This window comes from Callithrix jacchus, chromosome 15, assembly GCF_049354715.1.
Source record: "Callithrix jacchus isolate 240 chromosome 15, calJac240_pri, whole genome shotgun sequence".
NCBI lineage: Eukaryota > Metazoa > Chordata > Mammalia > Primates > Cebidae > Callithrix > Callithrix jacchus.
The window spans coordinates 32,823,625-32,846,854 of NC_133516.1; the positions used below are offsets into that span (position 1 = coordinate 32,823,625).

The window sequence follows — 23,230 nt, forward strand, 5'->3', positions numbered from 1 at the left end:
CTTGAACTCCTGATCGCAAGTGATACACCCGCCTCGGCCTCCCAAAGTGCTGCCTCGGCCTCCCAAAGTGCTGGGATTACAAGCGTGAGCCACAACGCCAGGCCTTTTTTTTCTTTTTTGACTTGCTGCAACCCAGAGAAAGAAGCGGGTAAACCAGCCTTAAGTCTGAGAAAACCGCGGTCCAGAAGGGCCCAGGGGTTCTGTAGATCCTAAAACAAGTTTATTGGACCCATTAACTTTAACAAATAACAAAAGGCACGCCTCCTCCACCTAACTCGCCCAACTCACAGACGCTCAGAGGGCCGGTTCCTGCTCGGCTCTAGAGGACACGAGATCCCCACCCTCGCCCTCCCGGCTGTCCCGCACCACCCAATCGGAGCCCGGCCCCGCCTGCAGCCTGTCCAGCTCCGGGTCCCTTCGTTCGGATCCAACCCTATTGCCTTTGCTCGGCATGGCCCCGCCTGCAGCCCAGGCCCGAGCCTGGGCTGCGCTTAACTTCTCGCTTCGCTCCACCCTAGAGCCAATCACCAGCCTCGAATTTCCTCTGGCCCCGCCTCCAGACCCGCCCCGGCCCAGTACCGGGCTTGGTTCGTCCAGGCCCCACCCCCGGCCCTCCCCGCCGTCGGTGCGCGGCGGTCGGGAAGGCGCCTCCTGCATACGCTCGAAACTGCCGACCCGAGAGCTTCCCACATAGGGCCGGTGGTGGGAGCCGAGTGGGTCGGGCGGGGCCGAGCCGGGCCGTGGGCCGTGTGGGGGCCGGGTGGCGGCCGGGCCGGCGGACGGCGGGATGGGGTGCACCGTGAGCGCCGAGGACAAGGCGGCGGCCGAGCGCTCTAAGATGATCGACAAGAACCTGCGGGAAGACGGCGAGAAGGCGGCGCGGGAGGTGAAGTTGCTGCTGTTGGGTGAGGCCGCGTCCCGCAGCTTGAATCCCCCCGGACGAGGACTTTGACCTCCCAGACTAGGGCTTCAAACTCCCAGGCCCGCCTGGATCCCCACACCTAGGCCAAGACCAGTTGAAAACTCTAGGGTGGGCTAGACCTTTGATCCTGCCCAGACTCTAGGCCAGATCCCCATCTCATTCCAGACCCCAGACCTCCAAATCCAGTCAACAATGCCCCAACACCCGCGGTCCAGAGCCCTGCTTGGCCATCCGCCCTTGCTAACCAGCTTCACAGAACTTCCGAGCCCCCGCCATCCTTCCCTACACTTTACTCAAACCCCCAGGACGCCCGCCACTTGTTCCCCAACCCTCCGGCTCCACATGTTTTCCTCACCTGCGCCTTTTATTCCTGTTGGGCGTGAGCATCCCGCGGGCCCCTGCCAGGCCTCCCACCCACTGCCTCCTTCTCCCTCTGTTTCCCATTCGTAGTCTGGAATCTGTATTCTCCACCTGTGCACTCTGAGGAACCTCTCGAGTGGGAAACTGTTCTTGAGCCCCCTCTCCAGCTGGAACCTCTTCAGCGAGCCCTGCTCCCTGCTTCCTGCTCTCCAGATCCCTCTCTGCAGACATCACTCTCGAATCCCTTTGATGCTCTTCCCTTAAGTCCTCTTACACTCTGGCCTTCCCCAGCTCCCTCCACCCCTCCTGCACCAAGTGGGCTGGGCTAGGAGGAGGCAGCCCTGCGTTGGAGAGGGCCTAGGCTGCCTTATGCAGAACCCCCACGGGCCTGGACTGAGGCTCCACTGGTCACACTGGGGGAGGAAGCCGGGCCTCAGGCTTTCCAGGGAGAGGCTCTGCGGGCTCTATGTTTTACAGTCTGGGAAGTAGGAAAGAGTGTGGAGGAGTTAGGGTTGTGGCCGCCTCCAAGGCCAGGGAAGATGGTGGCTGCTAGAGCTGTGGGGGGAAGTGGAAGTGGTGAGACAGCCGACATATTGCTGCCCCTGCAGGTGGGCCCAGGAGATCTGCTAGTAGGTGCTGGGCTGCCCACACCCCTTCCGGGCTGCAAGGCCTGGGATGTAGCCTTTGAGAGTAGGGGGACTTGTTGGATCTTGGGTCCCTGTGAAGGGGAATGGTGGACTGGCGGAATGAGGAGTTGGGCTAGTTGGGGGTGGGCCAGGGTGCCTCTGAGCATCCCTTTCAGCAAAGACCATGGGCTTACTGGTTGTCCCCATCCAGCCTCCCACTGGAAGCAGGGGTGGTATCCAGTGACTCTGATTTTGATTTGGGGGTTTTAGAGTTGGGGGGAGGGAGGCTCTCGTAACAGCACAGCACCGTTGTGGGCTGGGTAGTGCACGGGGGGGTGTGGCCCCTCAGCTTCAGAACTGTCATGGGGCCCCAGGCTGTGAAAAGCAGGGCTTTTCATGCTAGACTTGTGGCCAAGAAACAGCATGTATGTCCATTACGGGCCCATCTGTTGACTGTCCCGGGGGACCCGGCCTCAGGGGCACAGCCCCGGAGGTTTCAAAATGGCATCCGCTTCGCTGCTGCCTCAGGGAGGAAGAGAAGGGGCGGGAAGGGGCGGCGGCCCAGCCTCCTGGGCTGCTTTGCGTTGGGCGCTTGCCTCTTCCTGTCTCTGCTGTGAGTGCGGCAGCGGCAGTGAGTGGGTGTCGACGCGGCGGAATGCCCTTCGCTGCTGCTGCCGCTGCCCGCGGGGCCTGGGGAGGGCACTTCCGGTACCGCTACCTCCCAGTGCCCAGCCAGAAGCCTCTTCCCAGGCTAATCGCAGTTACTGTGGTGGAGGAGGAGATGTGAGACTGGACCATAGAGCTGGGAGAACCCAGGGCTTCTGGCTAGTTTTGTGTCCTGACACCAGATGGGTCCCCCATCCCACCAGGCCTCGGCTATAGCGTCAGGTGGGACCTAGCAACTCTTCCCACACTGGGCTTGCAGCAGCCAGGGGTGCAGGGTCTGGCTCAGCACTTTTTAGCCTGGGGAGTTCACCCTGGGGGCCCGCCTCTCTGGCCTTTGCTTACTCTGTGAAATGGGCTTCCTGAGTTTGGGCCAAAGGAGTCCCCCAGCTCAGGATGGGGAGAACAAGAGCCTCCTGGTGGTTCTTGTTGGGGTTGTGGGCTGGGGGTTAAGACCCCACAGAGTGTGTGCTGCAAAGGGCTCCAGCCAAGCTCTGCCTGATACTGACAACCCAATCTGCCTTGGCTGCCTGGGGAGGAATCCTGGCTTGAGCCAAGCCTTTCCCATCCAGGTGCAAGGTGGCGATGGGAGCCCAGCTGTGGCAAGGTCAGAGTTCTGGGCGCCTGTTCCATGTAGCGGGAGACTTTGTCCAGGCAACGGGACACAGGTTGAGCAATTGCCAGCCTTCCCTCCCAGCCAGAACCACGCCTGCTGCCCCGCCTGCACACTGCCTCTCTCCCTCCCATCCTGGATAGCTCTGCCAGCAGGTGGGCACAGTCCTGTCACCAGGGCAGAGGCTGATGTGGTACACGCAGAGTTTTTCCTGGCAGCTTGGTGGGGGGAACAGATACCAGTCCTACTCTAGGGGTGCTACCCACACCTACCCAGCTCAGTGTGACTGACCAGCTAGGCCCAGATGGAATCTGGGGCTGTGGGCTGGGCACTTAGGGGCAAGGAAGCCAGAGTGTGTGTGAGGGGGATAGTCTCTGATTTGGGATGGGCTTCTGTGGACAACTTAACAGAAAAAGGGGACAGTGTCCACCATTGGCTCCATAAAGGCTTCAGAATGTAAATATAGCTGTTCTCTCTTGTCCCTGGAACTTTGCATCTGCTGTTCCCTACTTGATTGTGCTTTAAAGCTTTACTTGGGAATCACCTCCCAGGATCCTTCCTGGACATCCTCCCTTGACCAAGGCTGGTGAAACATCTCTGGCTCCCAGCGCTATTGCTTCCCCTATCAGATACCTGGAGACTGCCGTTCAGGACTATGTCCTCTTCATTTCTGTGCCCGGCATGGAGCCTGGCATCTACTGGGTGCTTCTCATCTGTTTGTTGAAAGAAGGAAGTGTCCTCTGAACCTGATTTTGGGTAGATGGAGGAGTAAACCGAGCAGCAGTTTGGATACTGTGGGCAGGTGGCAAGGGCCCACAGGCCCACGGCAAGGTCGGTGACCAGCATTGAGGGGACACTGAGAAAAGCTCTTCAGGCTGTTTCTTCCCAGCCCTGCCACAGGCTATGCTGGCATCTCAGAAACAGTTCTTACCCCACCCCTTGCGGAACTCCTGCTGAGCAGCCTGCAGCCTGTTCATCTGGGAGAGTGGCTTTATATTCTTCCAACTCAGGCTGTTTGTGCACTGCTAGAGGGCTGCTGTCTCTGCCACTCCGGTAGCCACAGTAGAGCTTGAGCTGTCTTGTCCTACTGGGGCTGCCCCGCTGCCCTGGGGCTCAGACCAGAGCAATGCTGTGAGAGGCCTGGGACTGGCCAGCGCAGAGACTGCATTGCAAGGGCTCAGTTAGTTTACCAAGAGAAAAAAAAGGGAATTTCATGGCCTCTGTCCTGTCTGTGTCGCTTGCAAAGGGCTGGCATACTATAGATGCCTAATGAGTGTATATGGACAGAATGAAGTGATTGAACATGTCCATGAACAGGGCATAGCTCCTGGGAGAGGGGTAAGTTTAATCCTGCTGCAGCCCTAGAGCCTGGTCTAACAGGAGATAGATGGGAAGGGCTAGCCTGGGGTTCTGGCTGGCTGGGTGGTGGGTTAGACTCTAGTGGTGTCTGTGAAGGGGAGCTTCCTGGAGGAGGAGGGCATCTGGTGGGCATCTGTGAAGGATGAACACCATTTGCCAGGGCCAGGCACTGGGGGGCAGAGGGACTGACTCGACAAGGGCACTGCAGCGGAAAGACTTGGCCCTTTATTCCCAAGACCTTGGATGGGTGTTTCCTGGCAGGGTTGTGGGAGAGCCCATCCTCCCTGGACCAGCCCATGGGGTGGCTCACACCTATAATCCCAGCATTTTGGGAGGCCGAGGCAGGCGGAGCACCTGTCAGGGGTCACAGGTCAAGAGTTTGAGACCAGCCTGGCCAACATGGTAGAACCTCATCTCTACTAAAAATACAAAAAACTTAGCCAAGTATGGTGGTTCGTGCCTGTTATCCCAGCTCCTCAGGAAGGTGAGGCATGAGAATCGTTTGAACCTGGGAGGTGGAGGTTGCAGTGAGCCAAGATGGTGCCACTGCATTCCAGCCTGGGGGACAGAGCAAGACTCTGTCTCAAAAAAAAAGAAAGTGGATGAGACCCACTGCTGAGAGTCTGATGGGAAGGAGGCAGCCATTCACAGCAAGTGGGGAGCCCAAGGTGTGCAGATAGTTGGCGACAGACTGTTCTGGGCACCTTAGGCTCAACCTCTAGGGGCCTAGGTTTGGAGATGTGGCAGGGCCCTGGGTGCCAGGTGGGCCAGCACCCACCCAGGCTGGCCTCCAGCCCTGACATTCTCTCCCAGCCCTCTCCTTCACTGCTGGAGCTCATTAGCACTTGAATGGGGGGCGGGGTGTCTTGGGCCTCTGAGTCTCTTCTTCCCACCCCTCCCCCAGGCCTGGTGGGGCTTTGTCTGCTGGAGCAGACGGAGATGGAGCTCCCACGCTAAGGAATGAGCAGGGGTCCAAGCCATAGCTGATCCCCTCTGCCTGCATCCTGCCCAGTTCTGCTAGGCTCAGGCTCTGCCCCTCATTCCAGTGTCAGCGCAGCCAACATGAGGTCATACCTCTAGGGTAGCAGTGAGACTAGGTCCTTCAAGGGATACCTCTGAGCTGAGAGACTAGGTAAATCAGGGCAGCTGGAGCTCAGCTGGGGGCATCACAGGTGGGGTGGGGGAGGGGAACCCCAGACAGCAGGTAGAGCAGGTTCGAGGACAGGAGGACAGAGGGAATAAGAAGCTGTGGCTGGAGGTGGAAGTCAAGCCAGCTGGGGGACAGAAACTTCCATGCCAGAAGCCCTGAAGCAGCATCTCATTACCCACTGTGTGTCGGAGCCTAGGCTGCTGGATGGGGGCTGGGCATGATCCTGAACCCATTTGGCCAGGGGCAGCTTGTCAGGGGTTGGCCCTGGGTGGCCTGAGAGGTAGGGTCACTGAGTGGCATCACTGATGTCCCAGGCCCTTGAACATTTGTTTGCCTAGCAAGTGGCACAGGTAGTACTGAGGGTGGGGTGTGGTCAGATCCCAGCAAAGTCCCTAGGCCTCCAGCACTGCAGAGGTGGGCAGTAGGTGCACTTGACGCTACTTGGACCACAGGCAGACATGCTGGTCCTGTCTGCCTTGCCCTTGATCTCAGTTCTTAGTCCCTGGCTGTGTCTCTCTCAGTCTGTCTCTAAAAGCCGCCCATTCACTTGGCAGGAACAGGATGGAGGAAGCTTTGTCCCCCTCCAAGCTCTTAGCCACTGAGGAACCAGGGCCTCCCCACCCCCAGAAGAGGAGGAGACTGTTGGTTGCCCCAGAGCCCGAGTACTGCCTTCTCTATACCCTGTTGTGCTGTTGTGCTGTGGCCGGGAGGCAGGACTGGGCAGATGGAAGCAAGGCATAGGCCAGGGAGCAGTCTCATCTTCCCAGCATCTTGGGCCAGGAGTCCCAGCCTAGGCATTCAGCAAAGAGAGGGAAGGGGTCAACAGGTCTAGCCAGGCCACTGCTGATGCACCCTGCCTAAGAATGCACTGAGAGGTGCTTTGGGGAAGGCAAAGGATTGCGACCTTTGATGGTGGCCCTGGTACCTGATGCTCTCAGGCAGCCTTCCCTCAGCTACAGGGGCAGGGTGGGGCCCTGTCTGCCCAGCCCCACCCAGCCCTTCTAGCCTGAAGCTCTTGTTCTTACTAAACACTAACCCCACCCTCACCCTGATGTTACTTCTTGGAGCTGTGGCCGCTCTTAGTGGCTGGGGAGGAAGAATCTTTCCGAATAACCAAACATTTGCTGGGCTGGTTCTTCTCTGCCGGCCTCTGTGCACATTTACAAGTCTTGAAAGGCAGCATCACACCAGTCTGAGCAAAGGCCTAAAGGTGGTGTCATCTAAGCCTTGTTGGGGAGAAGGTATCATTATGGCTTGGAGGAATCTGGGGGCTCCAAGGCTGCTGCCAGCCTCAGAATCTGCAAAGGAGGTATTGGTAATACCTACTGTGTGTGCCCCAGGCGGGGAGGAGGAGTGAAGTCTGCACGGCATAGCACAGCACGGCAGGGCAGGGCTGGGCCTCTCGGGGAAGTGGTGTCCACACTGGAGGAAAAGGAGGAAGCAGCTGGGGGAGGAGGAGCCCAAAAGAGGAAGAGGCCAGAGGGCTGCCTGATGCTAGGGTGGGGGTGAGAGCCCAAGGGCCCCCCAGGGCTTTGCCAACTGGAAGGGTCTAGGAGGTGAATACCTGCCCAGGCTTATCTGTGCATTCCTGTGGGCCATTCTAATGGCAGTCACTGGGTTGGAGCCAGTCCAGGTAGCACTGTCCCTTGTCCTGCCCCATCAACTGTTGAGCCCAAGATCCCAGAGAAGGTGGTGCCTCCGAGAAGGATTCCAGGCCCCTCCTTTGGCCACAGGAAGTTGTGGCTGGGAGAGGGACACTGGTGGGAAGGCTAGCAGGAAGGCAGAGGGGTTGCTCTTACATTCCCGAGCGGCCATTGCTCTCCAAAGCCGGAAGGCCAGCCACAGGCCGAGATGAATGCCTGGAAATGCAGCAGTGCCGAGATGAGCTCACTCTGGGTTTCCCCTGCTAGGGTGGACAAAGGAGCCCATGCCTCATCCTAAGGATTCTCCCTTGCCAGCACCCACTCACTGGGTCTATGGGTGCATTCACGGGGCCTCAGTTTCCCTTCAGGTGATAACCACAGCTGTCTCTGATTGAGCCTTCACTGTGGAGCTGGACTCTTCATGATCTTGTCCTATTTAATCCTGTGAGGCTGGGACTGACATTACATCCATTTCACTGATGGACAAATTGAAGCTCAGAGACATTACGTCATTTACACAAGAAGCAGAGATGCCAGGACATGGCCCATGCACCTGCCTCCAACTGCCATAGCCCCTTGGGAATCTGTGCTGGCTGGAAGAAATGGATCAGGCAGGACATCGGGCGGATGGTGTGGGAGAGGGACACTGGTGGGAAGGCTAGCAGGAAGGCAGAGGGTGCATGTGTGTTCTGTATGTGCCTGTGGGCCTTGGCTCGTAGGCCTCAATTCCTCTTTTAGGAGACAGAAAGGGAGCTGTCCGATCTGGAAGGCGGGACCCAAGACTCTTGTGTATGAATCTTTCTACAGCCGTGTGGTCACGAGGAACACTCCCCTCCCTTTTTTTTGAGACGGAGTCTCGCTCTGTCTCTCAGGGTGGAGTGCAGTGGCGAGATCTTGGGTCACTGCAACCTCCGCCTCCCAGGTTCAAGTGAGTCTCCTGCCTCAGCCTCCCAAGTAGCTGGCATTAGGCATGCACCACTACACCCAACCAATTTTGTATTTTTAGTAGAGACGGGGTTTCACCATGTTGGTCAGGCTGGTCTCGAACTCCTGACCTCAAGTGATTTGCCTGCTTCGGCCTCCCAGAGTGCTGGGATTACAGGTATGAGCCACTGAGTCTGGCTGCAGCTGCTCCATTTTTACTTCCCACCTTTCCTTCTAGCCCATATCCCCTCACAGTGATGCTCAAGTTATAGCTGGCAACTTAGGACTAATTTTTTCCCTAATATTATGCTTGTTCTCCCACAAGCTCCAGTCTTAGTGGGACTGAGACCAAGCCTGGGGAAGGCTCAGAAGCTGTTGAAGTCCACAGTGAGGGCCTCTGAGACTAGGAATTGTCCAGAGAAGTGAAAGGAAAGTGTGTTCCTTAGGGCCCCACTGTGAGCAAAGGCTCAGTGCTGGGTGCGTGTGTGGTGCTGTGTGGTGGCTGAATGTGGCCATGATGTCAGCTGGTGACTGCCTGATAGTTGATGAGGCTGCTTCCTCACGCTCCTTGGCCTCTGAATCTCAGTGTTATGACCTAGTGGGGCCTTATCCTCTTCTGTGGGGGTTCCTAGGGGTTCTGCTGTGTTGCCAGGCCAGGCCCTAGGGGGCTAGAGGCCTGAGGGGCTAGAGCAGAAGCATCCAAGCTTCTCTGGGCCATGAGGTCATGCACAGAGCAGAGACCTGTGCATCCTCATGGTCACCCAAGACTCTGGGTCCCAGAAGGTCCAGTTCCTCACTTTTCTCACTGTGTGACCTCAGGCTGTTCTCTTCCCTCTCTCTGTCCAGTACTAGAACCTGTGATGCTGTGATTCTTAGCATGGTCTTCTGGCTTCTGGACACAAGGACAGCTGCTGGCTTGGGTTGGGCCCTGAGGCAGTTTGGGGTGAGTGCGCAGACCCTAGGGAGGCTACTCAGGGCAGGCCTTGGGTTTGGCATGCTCCCTTGAGGAGTGCATTTTGTAGATGAGGTCTAGGCTCTGGGTACCGGAGTCCACCACTGTGAATCAGAAGGGAGGAAGGGTCATTCAGGCACCTTGGGAACAGTAGAGGGATGCCTGAAATAAAGAGGCCCACAGGGAGACGGTGCCAAATGGTCTAGCTCCGTGTGATCTGGATCTTGTCCAGCACCTCCTGGCTCCTGCACGGGGCGGGACCTGGGGCCTGAGGGGCCAGTGATGAACAGGTCTGGGGCCTCCTTTACGTCAGGCTGGCCTTCCTCACCTGGTGCCTGAGTTTCCCTCTGTGCAGTGGAAAGGTCCCCACTGAGGGAGGGAGACCTTGCCCCAGAAAGCCTTTCCCATGTGTGGGTAGGACCTTAGACCTAAATTTCCCTAATACAGAGATCTCTGGCTTGGCAGTAGCAAGCCAGGCCCTCGTTGGTAGTGCTCCCCTCATGGGCACTGTGAACCCCTGGAAGCCACTGGAGGCAGCCGAATGCCTGGAGGCTGGTGGGAGGGAGGTGTGGGGTCTGCTCTGTTCAGGCATCTGGTATAGGGCTGGACCACGCACATGGGTAGGGGTGTTGCCTGGCCCTTTCAACACCTCAAGTCCCTGCCTCCCAGAGCTGGACCCATGCTGAGCCTCCTCAGAAGGAATGAGGTGCCAGAGAGCAGCACCTGGAGGAAGGAAGAGACGCCAAGGGCGGGGCTCAGAGGGCCTTTGTCTAGCGGGGCCTCTGCCCCTCCCTCCTGTTGCCATGGTTTCTCTGTGTGCAAAGTCTCTACCGGCTGGGGGCTTCCCAGGGACAAAGTGGTGGGTGGGGCACCTTCCCCAGCTGCCCCTGGCCGAGGCTGCTTTTCTGAAACAAAACGCTCCCCAGTGCTGCCCAGCCCCCACCTCCTTCCACAGCATCTCTGGCTGCTGGGCGCCCCCTGGTGGTGGCAGAGCCTGGGTCCCTGGGCTGCAGGGGATGAAGGAGGTGCACAGGATCTGAGAACCACTGGCTGAGCTGAAGATGTGGCACCTTCCTGGGATGAGAGTAGAAGGCGGTGTCTGGGCTGCCTTTGGGGTGGGCTCAGGGCTCACCCCCACCTACCCCACCATGCCCCACTGGGGTAGGCTGGGGAGTTGTGGCAGTGTGGGCGGGCCTGGTGCTGTGGGTTTGAGTTGGGCTGCTGCCCAAGTCTGCCCTGTGGTCCCAGCCACTGCTGCTTCTGAGAATCTCTGCCCTCGGGCCTGCCACGTCAGCTGGCTGCTCTCCCTGGCCCCACGTGTTCCCACGGAGCCCACCAGCATGGGGGCTCTCTCCAGGGAGGGCTTCTGCTTGGCTTTCTGGGTGTGTGGAGCTAGTGAGCAATGGCAGCAGTGAGGCTCCTGGGCAGGAAGAAGGCCCCAGCTGTGTACGAGTGTCGGGTTATATGGAAGGGAAGTGACAACACAGAGTGGAAAGCCTGCAGAGGAGCCAGTAGCTCTGACTCCTGTCCCAGGTTATGCCGAGTCAGCAGGGAACCACCACAACTCTGAATCAGCCTGTTAGCCACTGTTCATTGCTCTTCATCTGCAAGCCTTCAGAAGCTCTCCTTCAAATGAGATGACCACAGTGTTCGACTCTGCAGGTTGCAGGAAATGAGAGGTTTGGGGAAACTCTTTCAAAGAGCAGGAAAATAGTGGTAACTTTCATCCAAATGCTCACCATGTACCCCACATTGTGAGAAGAGCTTTGCATGTAATCCTTACCCATCTCTCAGGAGGAGACAGTGTTATCCCATTTCACAGATGACGTGCCAGAGAAAGAGCAAGAAAGGAGCTGAAGCTCTTGGGGATCTCAGGAAGGATCAGGGTGGACATCAGGGCTGTGGCAAGTCTGGACCTCCTTCTGGGAGAGGATCTGGAAATGGGAGAGGGCTGGCTGCTTGAGGCTTGACAGTTCTGCCCACAGGAGACTGAAGCCAGAAAGGACAGGAGCAAGTCTCAGCCTCCCAGCAGATCAAAGCCTATTAAGGAGTTAGAAGGTCCAAGATGAACAGATGGTATGACTTGAGTGCTGGGACCTGGAATAAGCATCAAGTGACCAGACCTGTGGGCCTGTCTATCCTGCTGCAGGGGCCCCACTGGCCTTGTTTGCATAGGTGGAGTGGTACTGTCTCCCTTCTCTCATGGTTCCCTCCTCCACTGGGGCTCGGCACTCCCAGAGTGGAAGTAGATGTTCTAATGCAGAGCAGCTGCCACCGTGCAGCACTTCACTGCGATTACTGCCCGCTTGCTGTGGGCCCAGCAGCTGCACCTCGGGGCAAAGGCTGCAGCGCTTTTTTCCTTGGTGGGAAGAGGTGTGACTCAGTGGGAATGCCAAGGCCACCCCAGGGAACGTCTGCAGGCCTCTCTGGTCTTACCCAGCTGGGGATAGAGTACTTAGTAAGGCCCTCTGCTGGAAGGAGGGGATGACTCATGCCACCTTTTATTGCCTCAGTTCCCCTACCCAGTACCTTTGCAGAAATCTGGACTCAGGCCAGACACGGTGGCTCATGTCTGTAATTTCAGCACTTTGGGAGGCTGAAGCAGATGGATCACTTGAGGCCAGGAGTTCGAGACTTGCCTGGCCAACATGGCAAAACCTTGTCTCTACTAAAAATACAAAAATTAGCTACAAAAATTAAACAGGTGTGGTGGTACATGCCTATAATCCCAGCTACTCAGGAGGCTAAGGCAGGAGAATCACTTGAACCAGGTGGCGGAGGTTGCGGTGACCCAAGATTGCACCACCACAGCACTCCAGCCAGCCTGGGTGACAGAGTGAGACACTGTTTCTTTTTTATTTTTATTTTTTGAGACAGTCTCACTCTGTCACCCAGGCTGGCGGGAGAGTGTAGTGGTGCAATCTCAACTCACCGCAACCTCCACCTCCCAGGTTCAAGCAATTCCCCTGCCTCAGCCTCCCACATAGCTGGGACTACAGGCACTTACCACTATGCCTGGCTGGTCTCGAACTCCTGACCTCAGGTGATCCACCTGCCTCAGCTTCTCAAAGTGCTGGGATTACAGGCGTAAGCCACCACACCCAGCTGAGCCACTGCACCTAGCTGACTGTTTAAAAAAAAAAAAATCTGGACCAGCTATCCCTCTGAGAGGCAGGTTTGAGGGGAGCTGGGTGCACACAAAACTCGGCCACATGTCAGCTTATCTGATAGGGTACATCCCTCAGATCCTGGTGGAAAGGGGACCCAGCCAGAGGTGTGGAGAGTGAGGCTACTGCCCCACAGCTGCCAGGGCACGTAGCCTGTGGGCTGCTTGAGAGCTCTTCACCCCACCCATTCCACCCAGAGGCCATACTGTGGCTCCACCCATCTCTGCTCCCGGCCCCCTTCTCTCCTGGAGCTGCTCCTGGGCTGTGCCTCTGCCTCCATCCCGGTGTTCCCTGTTTCCTGCCTGGCTGCCAGCACCACACCCTTGTCCTGCCACTCACTACTTCCCGCCTGAGTCACAGCTGCTGAAAAGACAGAGACCAACCAGCCTGAGTCTAGGGATAGAGGCTCCATGACCTTGATTTGCTTACCTGTCAAGTGGGGCTCTTTTTTCAGTGACCCCTGCTGAGGGTAGAGAATGTTCTCTTAACATTTAAGAGGCCTTAGGAGGGGAAACCAAAACTTGAAGGGGACAGGGAAGTGGGCCCTCCCTGGCTGGGGCAGGGAGCAGGTATCCTGGCTCCTAGTGTGACTGGCTCCATGCTGCCCACCTTGTATCTACCAGGTCTAGAAGCTGTTAGGAAAATCAGATGCGAAGCAAGTTTGCACCCTCATCCCTGATCCTGGGCAGGGTCACAGAGCAGCTCATATCACCTACTAAGAGTGGTCAAAGGGGCTGGGCACGGTAGCTCATGCCTGTACACTTTGGGAGGCTGAGGCAGGAGGATCATAAGGTCAGGAGATCGAGACCATCCTGGCCAACATGGTGAAAGCCTGTCTCTACTAAAACACAAAAAATTAGCCGGGCATGGTGGCACGAACCTGTACTCCCAGCTACTCAGGAGGCTGAGGCAGGGGAATTGCTTGAACCGGGGGGCAGACGTTGCAGTGAGCCAAGATTGTACCACTGCGCTCCAGCCTGGCAACAGAGCAAGGCTTTGTCTCAAAAATAAGAGTGGTCAAAAGGCCAGACCCCCTCTTCACTCCCAGTGGCCATATAGGGAAACTGATGCCTCAGGTGGGCAGGAGCCCCTGAAGTCACACAAGAAGGGGCAGCTTTCACCCTAGTCTTCAGGTCCCCCATGGCCTGGGTAGCTGCCTGCTGAGTCTTGGCTTGCCTGGCTGGGGACGACATGATGGATCTAAGCCATGACTTCACATCCTTGGCCTCTGCTCCCCCAGTGCCCTCCATCCTGGCTGTGACTGGTCCCTGGTTCTTCCTCCTGCTCTGAAGGAGCCAGTGGGGAGGATAGCCACTGCTGCCCTCCCTGCCCGAATGGATGCTTTGAGTCTGGGCCTTTATGATCGGACATCACTGTGAGGCTTTCCTGGGACCTTTCCCCATGTCCCCATCGGCAGGTGGAGGACTGTTAGTATGGAGATCCTGGCTGTGCCTCTGCCATGCACAGCCTAATGGGGAGGGAGTGGTGCTGGTGTATACCCCGGTATACACCCCAGTGAAGATACTGGGCCTGGCGCCTCTAGTGGCCAGGGGCTGAAGCAATAGAGGGCATTGCTGCCCCAGCCACAGCCCTCCAGTCTGCCCAGGGCCTGCACATTTGTATGTATGTCTACAAGGTTGTGCAACCATCACTGCCACCTAATTCCAGAACATTATCACCACCTCCAAAAAGAAACATCTTACTCAACTAGTTGTCACTCCCCATCTCCCCAGGTCCCCTGCCCTAGTCCTGGAAAGCAGGCCTGGGACAGTCAGAAGCGTAATGATGGCAGGCATCTGGTGGCATTTGTGAGGAGGGCTCAGGCCCTTCCCCCTCAGAGTGGTCTCTGGCATAGGGGGCTAAAGGTGGCCAAGAGCCTTGGCAAGGTCTGCCACCATGTCCCAGTGCCTACTGCTGCTTGTTGAGCACTGCAGACATGGCCCAGAGTCTGCCTGGAGGTAGAGAGTGGACCCAGTGACAGGTGGACTGTGTCCCCGCTGCAGTACCAGGCACTCAGGACAGCTCTAGGAGGGACTGCATGGTGGGCACATGTGCTCCCTGCAGCGGGCACTATAAGCCTGTGACCTCAACCTCCCTGGACCTCAGTTCCTTCACTGGTTAAAGAGGGGTGAGAATGGAACCTACCTCCCAGGACTGCTGTGGAGACGGCAGTTGGGGGTGTCATTGATGTAGAGCAGCATCTGGCACATGGTGGGTGCCGTTTTCATATAGCTTTGCTGTCATTATTGCTGATGTTATTGTTGCTGCTTGTGTTCATTTGTGTGTTAGCACCTTCATCCTCTGAGGTTGTCTTGACCAGCCCCAGGGGATGCTGCACAGAGGGACAGACGTGCCACAGTGATCAGGAGAATTGGGACTCTGTGAATGGGGCATGGGGCAGGTATTCCCAGCAAAGAGAACAGCATGAGCAGGGTCCTGGAGGTGCCTAGAGGCAGTGCCTGGCAGCTGAGCTGCAGGTGTGACTGGCAGTGATGGGGCAGGAGCAGAGGGTCTGGGAAGGAGAGCGGGGACCAGCTGAGGGCCATTCGGCCTGGAGCTCAAGACAGCGAGCAGCAAGGGGGCAAGTGCAAGGTGAGGCCCTGCCTCCACTCTCTCCAGCCCCCAACTGGGAGATGGATGGCCTTCCTGATCCTTCCTTAGATACGTTCCCTGGGTCATGCAGGTTCCTGGGCTACACTCCTCAAGATCTGGCTCTGTTGTCTGGGATGGTACCTGGGAATCTGCTTTTTAAAACACCTCCCAGGGCATTGCTCTGCAGGGTCTCAGCCACAGTTTGAGAATGGCAGGGTGGACCAGGCATCATGGTTCCCTGCACCCTCTTGCTCTTCTGAGTCCTGGCTGCGTGATCTTAGATCAAGACTTTATTTTTCTGAGTCTCAATGTCCTCAACTATAGAATGGGAACAGAAACAGTATCTGTTTCTGGGACTGCTGTGACTAACACAGGAGAGAATGGCATATCTCAGTACCAGCTAAGGAGAAATATGGGGCAGGGCTGTACCAGGCCAGGGAAAAGCTTGAGTCAGTATGGGTGTGTGTGGGTGTGGATGTGTGAGTGAGATAGGCCGCAGGTCTCCCAGTTTCACGAGTCAGTACGTGTGTGTGTGTGTGTGTTGCTGTAGGTGTCCTAGGTTATGGCTGTCTAGCCTCCATCTGCTCAGGTCAGACCTGGGCACAGTGAGCAGAGGGCGGGGCGTGGGGCCATGTCCTGAAAGCTCAAGTGTGACACTGTGCTCCTGCTTAGGCCCCTGGTTGCTAAGGCTTGGAATGTGGGGAGAAGAAGGGCTGCCACCCCATTGGGTGGAGTATGCAGGGCATCTTCCTGCCAGCTCTGCCCAAGGCACCATTTAGGCATGTACCAGCTGCACAGGGTGGCGAGCTCATGTTTGTGAGAACAGGGTGGCCCCTTCAGGGCTGGCCAAGTCTCCAGCCAAGACCCCTGAACTCAACCAGGGCAGTGGGGAGCCATGGTGTTCAGCAGAGCTCGTGGGAGACAAAGGCCCGCAGAGAGTCTGCAGTGGGATACAGGTGCTCCAGGTTACCTTGACCACTGTGGTCCTGCAGCTGCATTCCTGGTAGCTCAACTGTCCACCAGGCCCAGCTGCCTCCATCTCACAGTGCAGCTGATGGGAGGGTTAGTTCTGCCTCCTGGGCTACAGGTGTCTGGGCATTTGTTCTGTGCCTGTGGAGCCCCTCTGGGCCTGACCACCCGTGCCCTCTGTTCCAGGTGCTGGGGAGTCAGGGAAGAGCACCATCGTCAAGCAGATGAAGTAAGTGCTGTGCACCAGAAGCAGCGCCCAAACTCCAACTTCCCCTCTTCAACCGCTGGGCCTGTACTGTATCCCACTATAGGCCCAGCCAGTCTTAGCCGGGCCCAGAACCTTCTCAGAGGCAGTCACCTATCCTCGGGTCCCAGTGGGTCAGGATCAGTTTCCCCTTCTCTGAAGCAGGTCCCAGCAGCCCCAGGCAGCCATGGGAACTCCCAGTGCCCTGGGGACACTAACCTTCCTGGCCCCTGGCTGTCAGGATCATCCACGAGGACGGCTACTCCGAGGAGGAATGCCGGCAGTACCGGGCAGTTGTCTACAGCAACACCATCCAGTCCATCATGGCCATTGTCAAGGCCATGGGCAACCTGCAGATCGACTTCGCTGACCCCTCCAGAGCGGTATGTGCCTTGCGCCCCACCCTCTCTCACCTCCCAAAAGGTTTCAGGGCAAGTCTCATCCTGGGGAACCCAAGAATACCCTGGCCTGGGCCCCATTCCAGAGGTCTCCCTGCCTCTGGCAGAATGGGGGTACCCTCCTTCAACGGCCTGATCATCCGTCGCTGTACCCAGGACGATGCCAGGCAGCTGTTTGCACTGTCCTGCACTGCTGAGGAGCAGGGCGTGCTCCCTGATGACCTGTCCGGCGTCATCCGGAGGCTCTGGGCTGACCATGGTGTGCAGGCCTGCTTTGGCCGCTCGAGGGAATACCAGCTCAACGACTCAGCTGCCTAGTGAGTGCTCCAAGGGGCTGGGCAGGGCAGGGGGTGGGGGGGACTAAAGGCTGGACTGGAGGGCCTGAGAACCCACAGAAGGACACTGCTGGTCTTTGTTCATGAAACTGATGACTGTCAACCAAGGCCTTGGTGTTTTTTGGTTTGGAGGGTGGGTGGGTGACACAGTATTGAAAGGTCAGGAGGAATGACAGGCAGGTGGCTTATACAGTACATCTCTTCTGGGCCAGTTAAGCCTGATCTCTTTTTATGTATATATATTTTTTGAGACGGAGTTTTGCTCTCGTTACCTAGGCTGGAGTGCAATGGCGCAATCTCGGCTCACCGCAACCTCCGCCTCCTGGGTTCAAGCAATTCTCCTGCCTCAGCCTCCCGAGTAGCTGGGACTACAGGCATGCACCACCATGCCCAGCTAATTTTTTGTATTTTTAGTAGAGACAGGGTTTCACCTTGTTGACCAGGATGGTCTCTATCTCTTGACCTCGTGATCCACCCTCCTCGGCCTCCCAAAGTGCTGGGATTATAGGCGTGAGCCACCGCGCCCAGCCAAGCCTGATCTCTTGACACACAGTCTTCTAAAGAACATTTGCTGCCACCTGCTCTTTGCCAGGCCTTGTGCAAGGCTTCAGGGACACAGTGATGAGTGGAGCAGAGTCCCCATGCAGTGACAATTTAGGGCGTTAGTGTCACAGTAAAGGTGGGGTTGGCCCAGAGGCAGAACTGCTGAGCTCTGAAGGAGGGTCAGCCAGGGGAGGAGTGGGTGATGGGGTTCCAGGCGGGGGGCATAGCCTGTGCAGCATCCAGGCAGGGGTGGGTAATATGCTGCAGTATGTGGTAGAGAGCTGGCTGTGCTCGAACATAGGCTGTGCAGGCTGGCTGGAGGGGCCACAAGGGGAAGAAGTTATCTGGGAGGTGACAGGTGTGTGCAGGTCAGAGCCCCTGGACCTCAGCCCTGACCCTTTCTGGCCCTAGGCTGAGCCCAAAACTCAGCTGAAGAATTACAAGGGGTCCCAACAGTCCCTGAGGCATGACTGGCCTGCACCTTTTCCACAGTCTGAACTCCTTCTCTGTGGTATCTGCCATATGCTTGGACAGGTGCAGGGTGCTGAGGAGCCCATGAGGAACAGGACAGACAGGACTTTAGCCATTGAGGATGGCTGCAGGAGACATCCATAGGCTTTGGATGGTGTCACCAGATAGGCTGTTGTTCCTGTACTTTAACCTTCCCCATCTCTGCTTACACCAGTCCCCTCTGTCTTTTGCTCCTGTTGCTCATCCAATCCTGAGCCCTCCCAGAGGTTGGAGGAGGAGGGTCTTTCCTGGCTCTGATTCCTAAGCCCTGCCTCAGCCACATAAGCAGCCCCCCCCTACCCTCCTTACATGGCCTGAAAGCTCTTGTGAATATGTTTCCCCTACAGGAGCTGTGGAGTCACAGCCAAATGCTGTGGGGACCCACAGGCCTCAGCATTGCCCCTCCCTGGGATCATGGGCCCAGCCACCAGCAGAGCTTGTGGGTCAGAGAGGCAGGGACATTGGTGCCCATGATACTCAAAGGGAACCAGGGATATAGCCACCTCCAAGCCACCTCCCACTTCTCCATCATCCTGTTTCTCCATTCTCCAGGCATTAGGCACCCACTGTGTGCCCAGCAGTTTTGGGAGTAGAGATTTGGGAGTGAACACAGGGCCTGCTCTCCCAGGCTGGTTTATGCTTTGACAGGTTCCCCCAGGGGAGTGGGTTGCAGATTGGAACACCACAGGGAGTAGGGCTCCTCCAGCCCCTCTTCACAGCAACTCTCCAAGACTGCAGTGAGGCAGGACGTCCCTGAGGTGAACCTGCCTGTTGGGGAGAAGGGAGAGTCTGGTGTGGCATGCACCATGGTGCCTCCATGCTGAAGGTTCTGGCAGTAGGGGGCAGGGCATGTATGTGGGTCACAGCACATGCGTCATGGTTCCCCATGGCCCTTCCTGTTTTTCTGTTTTGTCCCTGCTGCTCTGAGATCATTTCCCTCTGGCCTGGTTTGGCCTGGTTGCTGGTGGAAGCCAAGGGCTGGCCCCAGCAGCCTTGCCCCAGGAATGAAAAGTCAGCCCTGGGCAGCAGCCTGTAGGCCTGATACCAGCCACCAGGGCATGGCAGGGATATTGAGGCAGGCAGCAGAGCAGGGCCCTGTAGGGGTAGCCTTGATACTAATTAAGGGAGCTGGTAATGAGCCCCTGGGACCCTGGCCAAGCAGGTGTCTGTGCCCTCCCCCTGAGGAGCCCAGATTTCATTGGGTGCTGGGCAAAGAGCCCATTGGGCCTAGCAGGCCCCAACCTGTCCAGCGCCACATCGAGGGACCACACCAGGCTGCTCTGTGGCTGGTGCCATAATTGCATCAATTAGCATCCTGAATCCTTCACTGAAGAACTAATTTGCCCCCACCCACCCCCTTTGCCTGTAGCGCCAGATCCTGGATCCTGTCTGAGGCAGGCCTGGCTCAGACCCTGGGTGCTGGAGGTTGGCTGGCTAGCTGGCTACAGAGCTGCACCTCCTTCCATTCCCATTCCACAGCTGGGAGGCCAGGGGCTCTGAGTTCAGGTTTCTTCATTTGAGCAATGAGGTAATGCAGGCAGGAGTTAAAGAAGCAAAGGTTTTGCCTGAGAAAAAGCGTGGGAGGGAAGGGGCCTCTTTCAGCTGGCCCAGGGTTTAGTAAGGAGGCCGAATGCTAGCCCCCACTGACCCTCCCAAACCCACTCCCAGCTACCTGAATGACCTGGAGCGCATTGCACAGAGTGACTACATCCCCACACAGCAAGATGTGCTACGGACCCGCGTAAAGACCACAGGGATCGTGGAGACACACTTCACCTTCAAGGACTTACACTTCAAGTAAGCGGGCATGTGGATAGGTGAGAGGGGCAGGACCTGCCAGCCTTTAGGGTAGCAGAGGCAGGGGCTGGTCCAGGATCCCCCAGCCCCACGGAGGTTTTGTAAGACTCGTTTTCTGGGCAAGCACATCCTCACCACCTACTGAAGCAGCAGTCAGGATCCATGCCACCTCTGCCAGCTGCTTGCAGCCTGCCTGCTGCCCAGGCCCCTGATCCCGAACCACGGGTGAGGTGGGCAATTGTGGATGATTCCAAGGTAGCTGGCCCACTCTGGGCAGGCCTCTGTCCTCAGTCTACCAACGTGGGAAATAGGGCAGAAAGCCTCCCCCAGGGCTCCCTTCCTGGAGCTAAGGTGATCCTATATTCACAGGATGTTTGATGTGGGTGGTCAGCGGTCTGAGCGAAAGAAGTGGATCCACTGCTTTGAGGGCGTCACAGCCATCATCTTCTGCGTAGCATTGAGCGCCTATGACTTGGTGCTAGCTGAGGACGAGGAGATGGTGAGAGACTGCTGCGCGTGGGGGCCGCGGGTATGGGGAGTGGTGGCTGGTGCTGACCTTGCTATTCTGTCCCCAGAACCGCATGCATGAGAGCATGAAACTATTCGACAGCATCTGCAACAACAAGTGGTTCACAGACACGTCCATCATCCTCTTCCTCAACAAGAAGGACCTGTTCGAGGAGAAGATCACACACAGTCCCCTGGTCATCTGCTTCCCTGAGTACACAGGTGTGGGGACTGTGGGGACAGGGCCTCCAGAGGGTTGCTGCCTGTCCCGAGAGTAGCCGGTGGTGACCAGGTGGCCCTCAGGCGCCCCCCACTGGACGGAAGTGTAACCTTGGGACACTTGCAGGGGCGGTGCCTCACTTAGGCTTGTATAGTTGTGTGTGTACACGTGGAGCCCTTAACACTCAAGCATGTACCCTGAACATATGCACATTGGCATCCTCCTTCACACAGTTGGGTACCCCTTTGCACATCAGGCTTGTATGGGCAGCTGTACACATTGTCATATTATGCACATGCGTGCACATGTTGTGTGCCTGGCCATCCACACACACAGAGCCCTGCCCTACTGCACACATAGGCTGGGGCCTGCCCACCACACATGCAGCACAAGTCATCACCATTTTCTCTCCCTCAGGGGCCAACAAGTATGATGAGGCAGCCAGCTACATCCAGAGTAAGTTTGAGGACCTGAATAAGCGCAAAGACACCAAGGAGATCTACACGCACTTCACGTGCGCCACCGACACCAAGAACGTGCAGTTTGTGTTTGACGCAGTCACTGACGTCATTATCAAGAACAACCTGAAGGACTGCGGCCTCTTCTGAGGGGCAGCAGGGCCTGGCAGGATGGTGAGCCAGAGGGGCTAAGGCAGGGAGCTGGTAAAGAACTGAGCAGGCCTGGAGCCCCAGTGGTGGGGGGGAGGGGGCCTGGATCGGGAAGGGCAGTAGGTGACTAGGGAACAAGGGAGGCACAGGAATTAGGAGGTCAAGTTAGTGGGGTGCAGGGCATGGAGGAGGTCATACAAGCAGGCCTGGCCCAGTGGTCCAGACAGAAGGGCCTGGTCTTGCCCTGGGACAGAATCAGAGGCCTTCGTGATGTTCTCTAGAGAAATCTCACCACCTCACCCACCAGGCCATTGGCCCAGCCTGCCAGAATCTGGAGGCCAGTGGAGCCCAGCCCTGCTGCCTACTACCACCAGTTCCGTGTGCACCTCTAGCTCTTACCCTCGGACCCGTCTGAGTGTCCTGGGCTTAGGCTGGCCCCACTGTCCCTGGTGGAGGTGGGGATGACTCTCCTAGTGCCACCGACTCCCCTCCCCCATGTAACCCAGCAACAGAAACTGGCTCCTGGGTGGCAGCTGTGTCCCTGGTAACAAATGGGTGGGAAAAATGGAGAAGGGTCATTGTCTAGGGAGGTGTGGGAGGAGAGGCGTGTCCTGGCTGCTTCCCCATCCATGCTGTGCTGTCTCCCACCTCCAGGACCACCGCCGACTCTGTACCCCCAACCCCTGAGGAAGATGGGGGCAAGAAGACCACGCTCCCCGCCTGTTCCCCCAGCCGCTTTTCTCCTCTTTCCTCTCTTTGTTCTCAGCTCCCCGTCCCCTCAGCTCCAGACCTAGGGGAGGGGTTGCTACAGGCCTCCCTGTTTGAAGCCTGCCCTTGTCTGAGGTGCCGGTAATGGCCATGGTACCCCCTTTCTGGGCATCTGTTCTGGTTTTTAACCATTGTCTTGTTCTGTGATGGGGGGAGGGGGGCACATGCTGAGTCTCCCAAGGCTGCATCTGGAGGAGCCCCTGCTTCTCCAGCCTGGACCCCCCAGCTTTGCCCAACACCAGCCCCTGTCCCAGCCCAAGTCCAAATGTTTACAGGGAGCCTCCTGCCCAGTTCCCTACCCCCCAGCCGCTTGGAGGCCCCAAAGGAAAAAGCACAAGAAGTGTGAGACGCCACCATTCCTGGAGACCACAGTCCACCTGCTCATTCTCGTAGCTTTTTAAAAAAATGAAAGTAAAGGAAAAAAAATGCAAATCTAGAAAACTTTTTAGAGAAAAACTATTTAAAACTATCAGATCCTGACCAGCAGCCCCCTCAGCCCCCCTTCCAAGTGACTCCGTGCCTTGAGTGTGTCTGCGTGTTTACACCCATCCCTCTGCTGGCCGCCCCTGTGTGAGCGGCACCCCTGCCCTGCCCTTCTCAAAATTGGGTTCCAAGGGCTGTTCCAGACAACTGCCAACGTCACTGAGGGCCCTGCCCCAGCGGCCCTGGGCCCAGGCTCCATTAACCTAAATGTAGCTCCTTAGCGCTAACCTAGGAACCGCCGCTGCCTGCTGGGGGGCCATGCCCCTCATGCCCTAGTCCCAGGCCCGGGGCCTTCAGCGTTGAACACTTCCTTGCTTTTTTTCACGTTTTATGGAATTGTTCACCTGGTTTGAAATAATAAAATGTAGAAAGAAAAAAAATACTGAGAACTGATGAGTATTCTCTCCCAGAGGCAGAGGCCCAGGCTAAGGGGTGCCAAGGTGATGGTCCCAACCTCAGTCCTCGACCTGGGGTAGGTCCCATACGCTCAGCTCAGCTTTCCAGGCCGTTCTGGAGTCCAACACTCTGGGTTTCACTTCTCCCACCTGGCCTAGGCAGCATACATGTGGGGCCTGTGTATCTTCATCTTCCCAGCACTCTGCAGCCTTGGATCTGGGGAAGCTGGGCAGGCTTCTTGGGGAGCTGTTCTAAGGTGCTCTTTTACACCGGAGTAGGAGGGGTGGCCAGCAAGCCTCTAGTTCAGAAGGAAAAGGTAGCACTTCTGACTTAGGTACCAAGGCCCAGAGTGAGTTGGCCCCAAGGTCACACTGCCAGGTGGGCCGCGTGCAGTCCTGCCTTTCCTACACAGAAGACCGGTAGGGGCCTTGATATATTCAGAACATGTTCAGAAAGGTCCTTGCTCCAGCGGGACCCCGCC

General features: G+C 57.2%; 1 protein-coding gene across 1 annotated transcript; it reads left to right on the forward strand.

Annotated features, from left to right (window-relative positions):
- Positions 1 to 655: 655 nt before the first annotated feature.
- GNAI2 (G protein subunit alpha i2) lies at positions 656 to 22,733 on the forward strand. The gene is made up of 9 exons (XM_002758374.6): positions 656 to 905; positions 16,127 to 16,169; positions 16,426 to 16,567; positions 16,739 to 16,899; positions 19,639 to 19,767; positions 20,137 to 20,266; positions 20,343 to 20,496; positions 20,912 to 21,126; positions 21,757 to 22,733. The coding sequence occupies exons 1-8, from the start codon at positions 788 to 790 to the stop codon at positions 21,100 to 21,102; spliced, it is 1,068 nt and encodes a 355-aa protein (XP_002758420.1). The 5' UTR covers positions 656 to 787; the 3' UTR covers positions 21,103 to 21,126; positions 21,757 to 22,733.
- Positions 22,734 to 23,230: the final 497 nt, after the last annotated feature.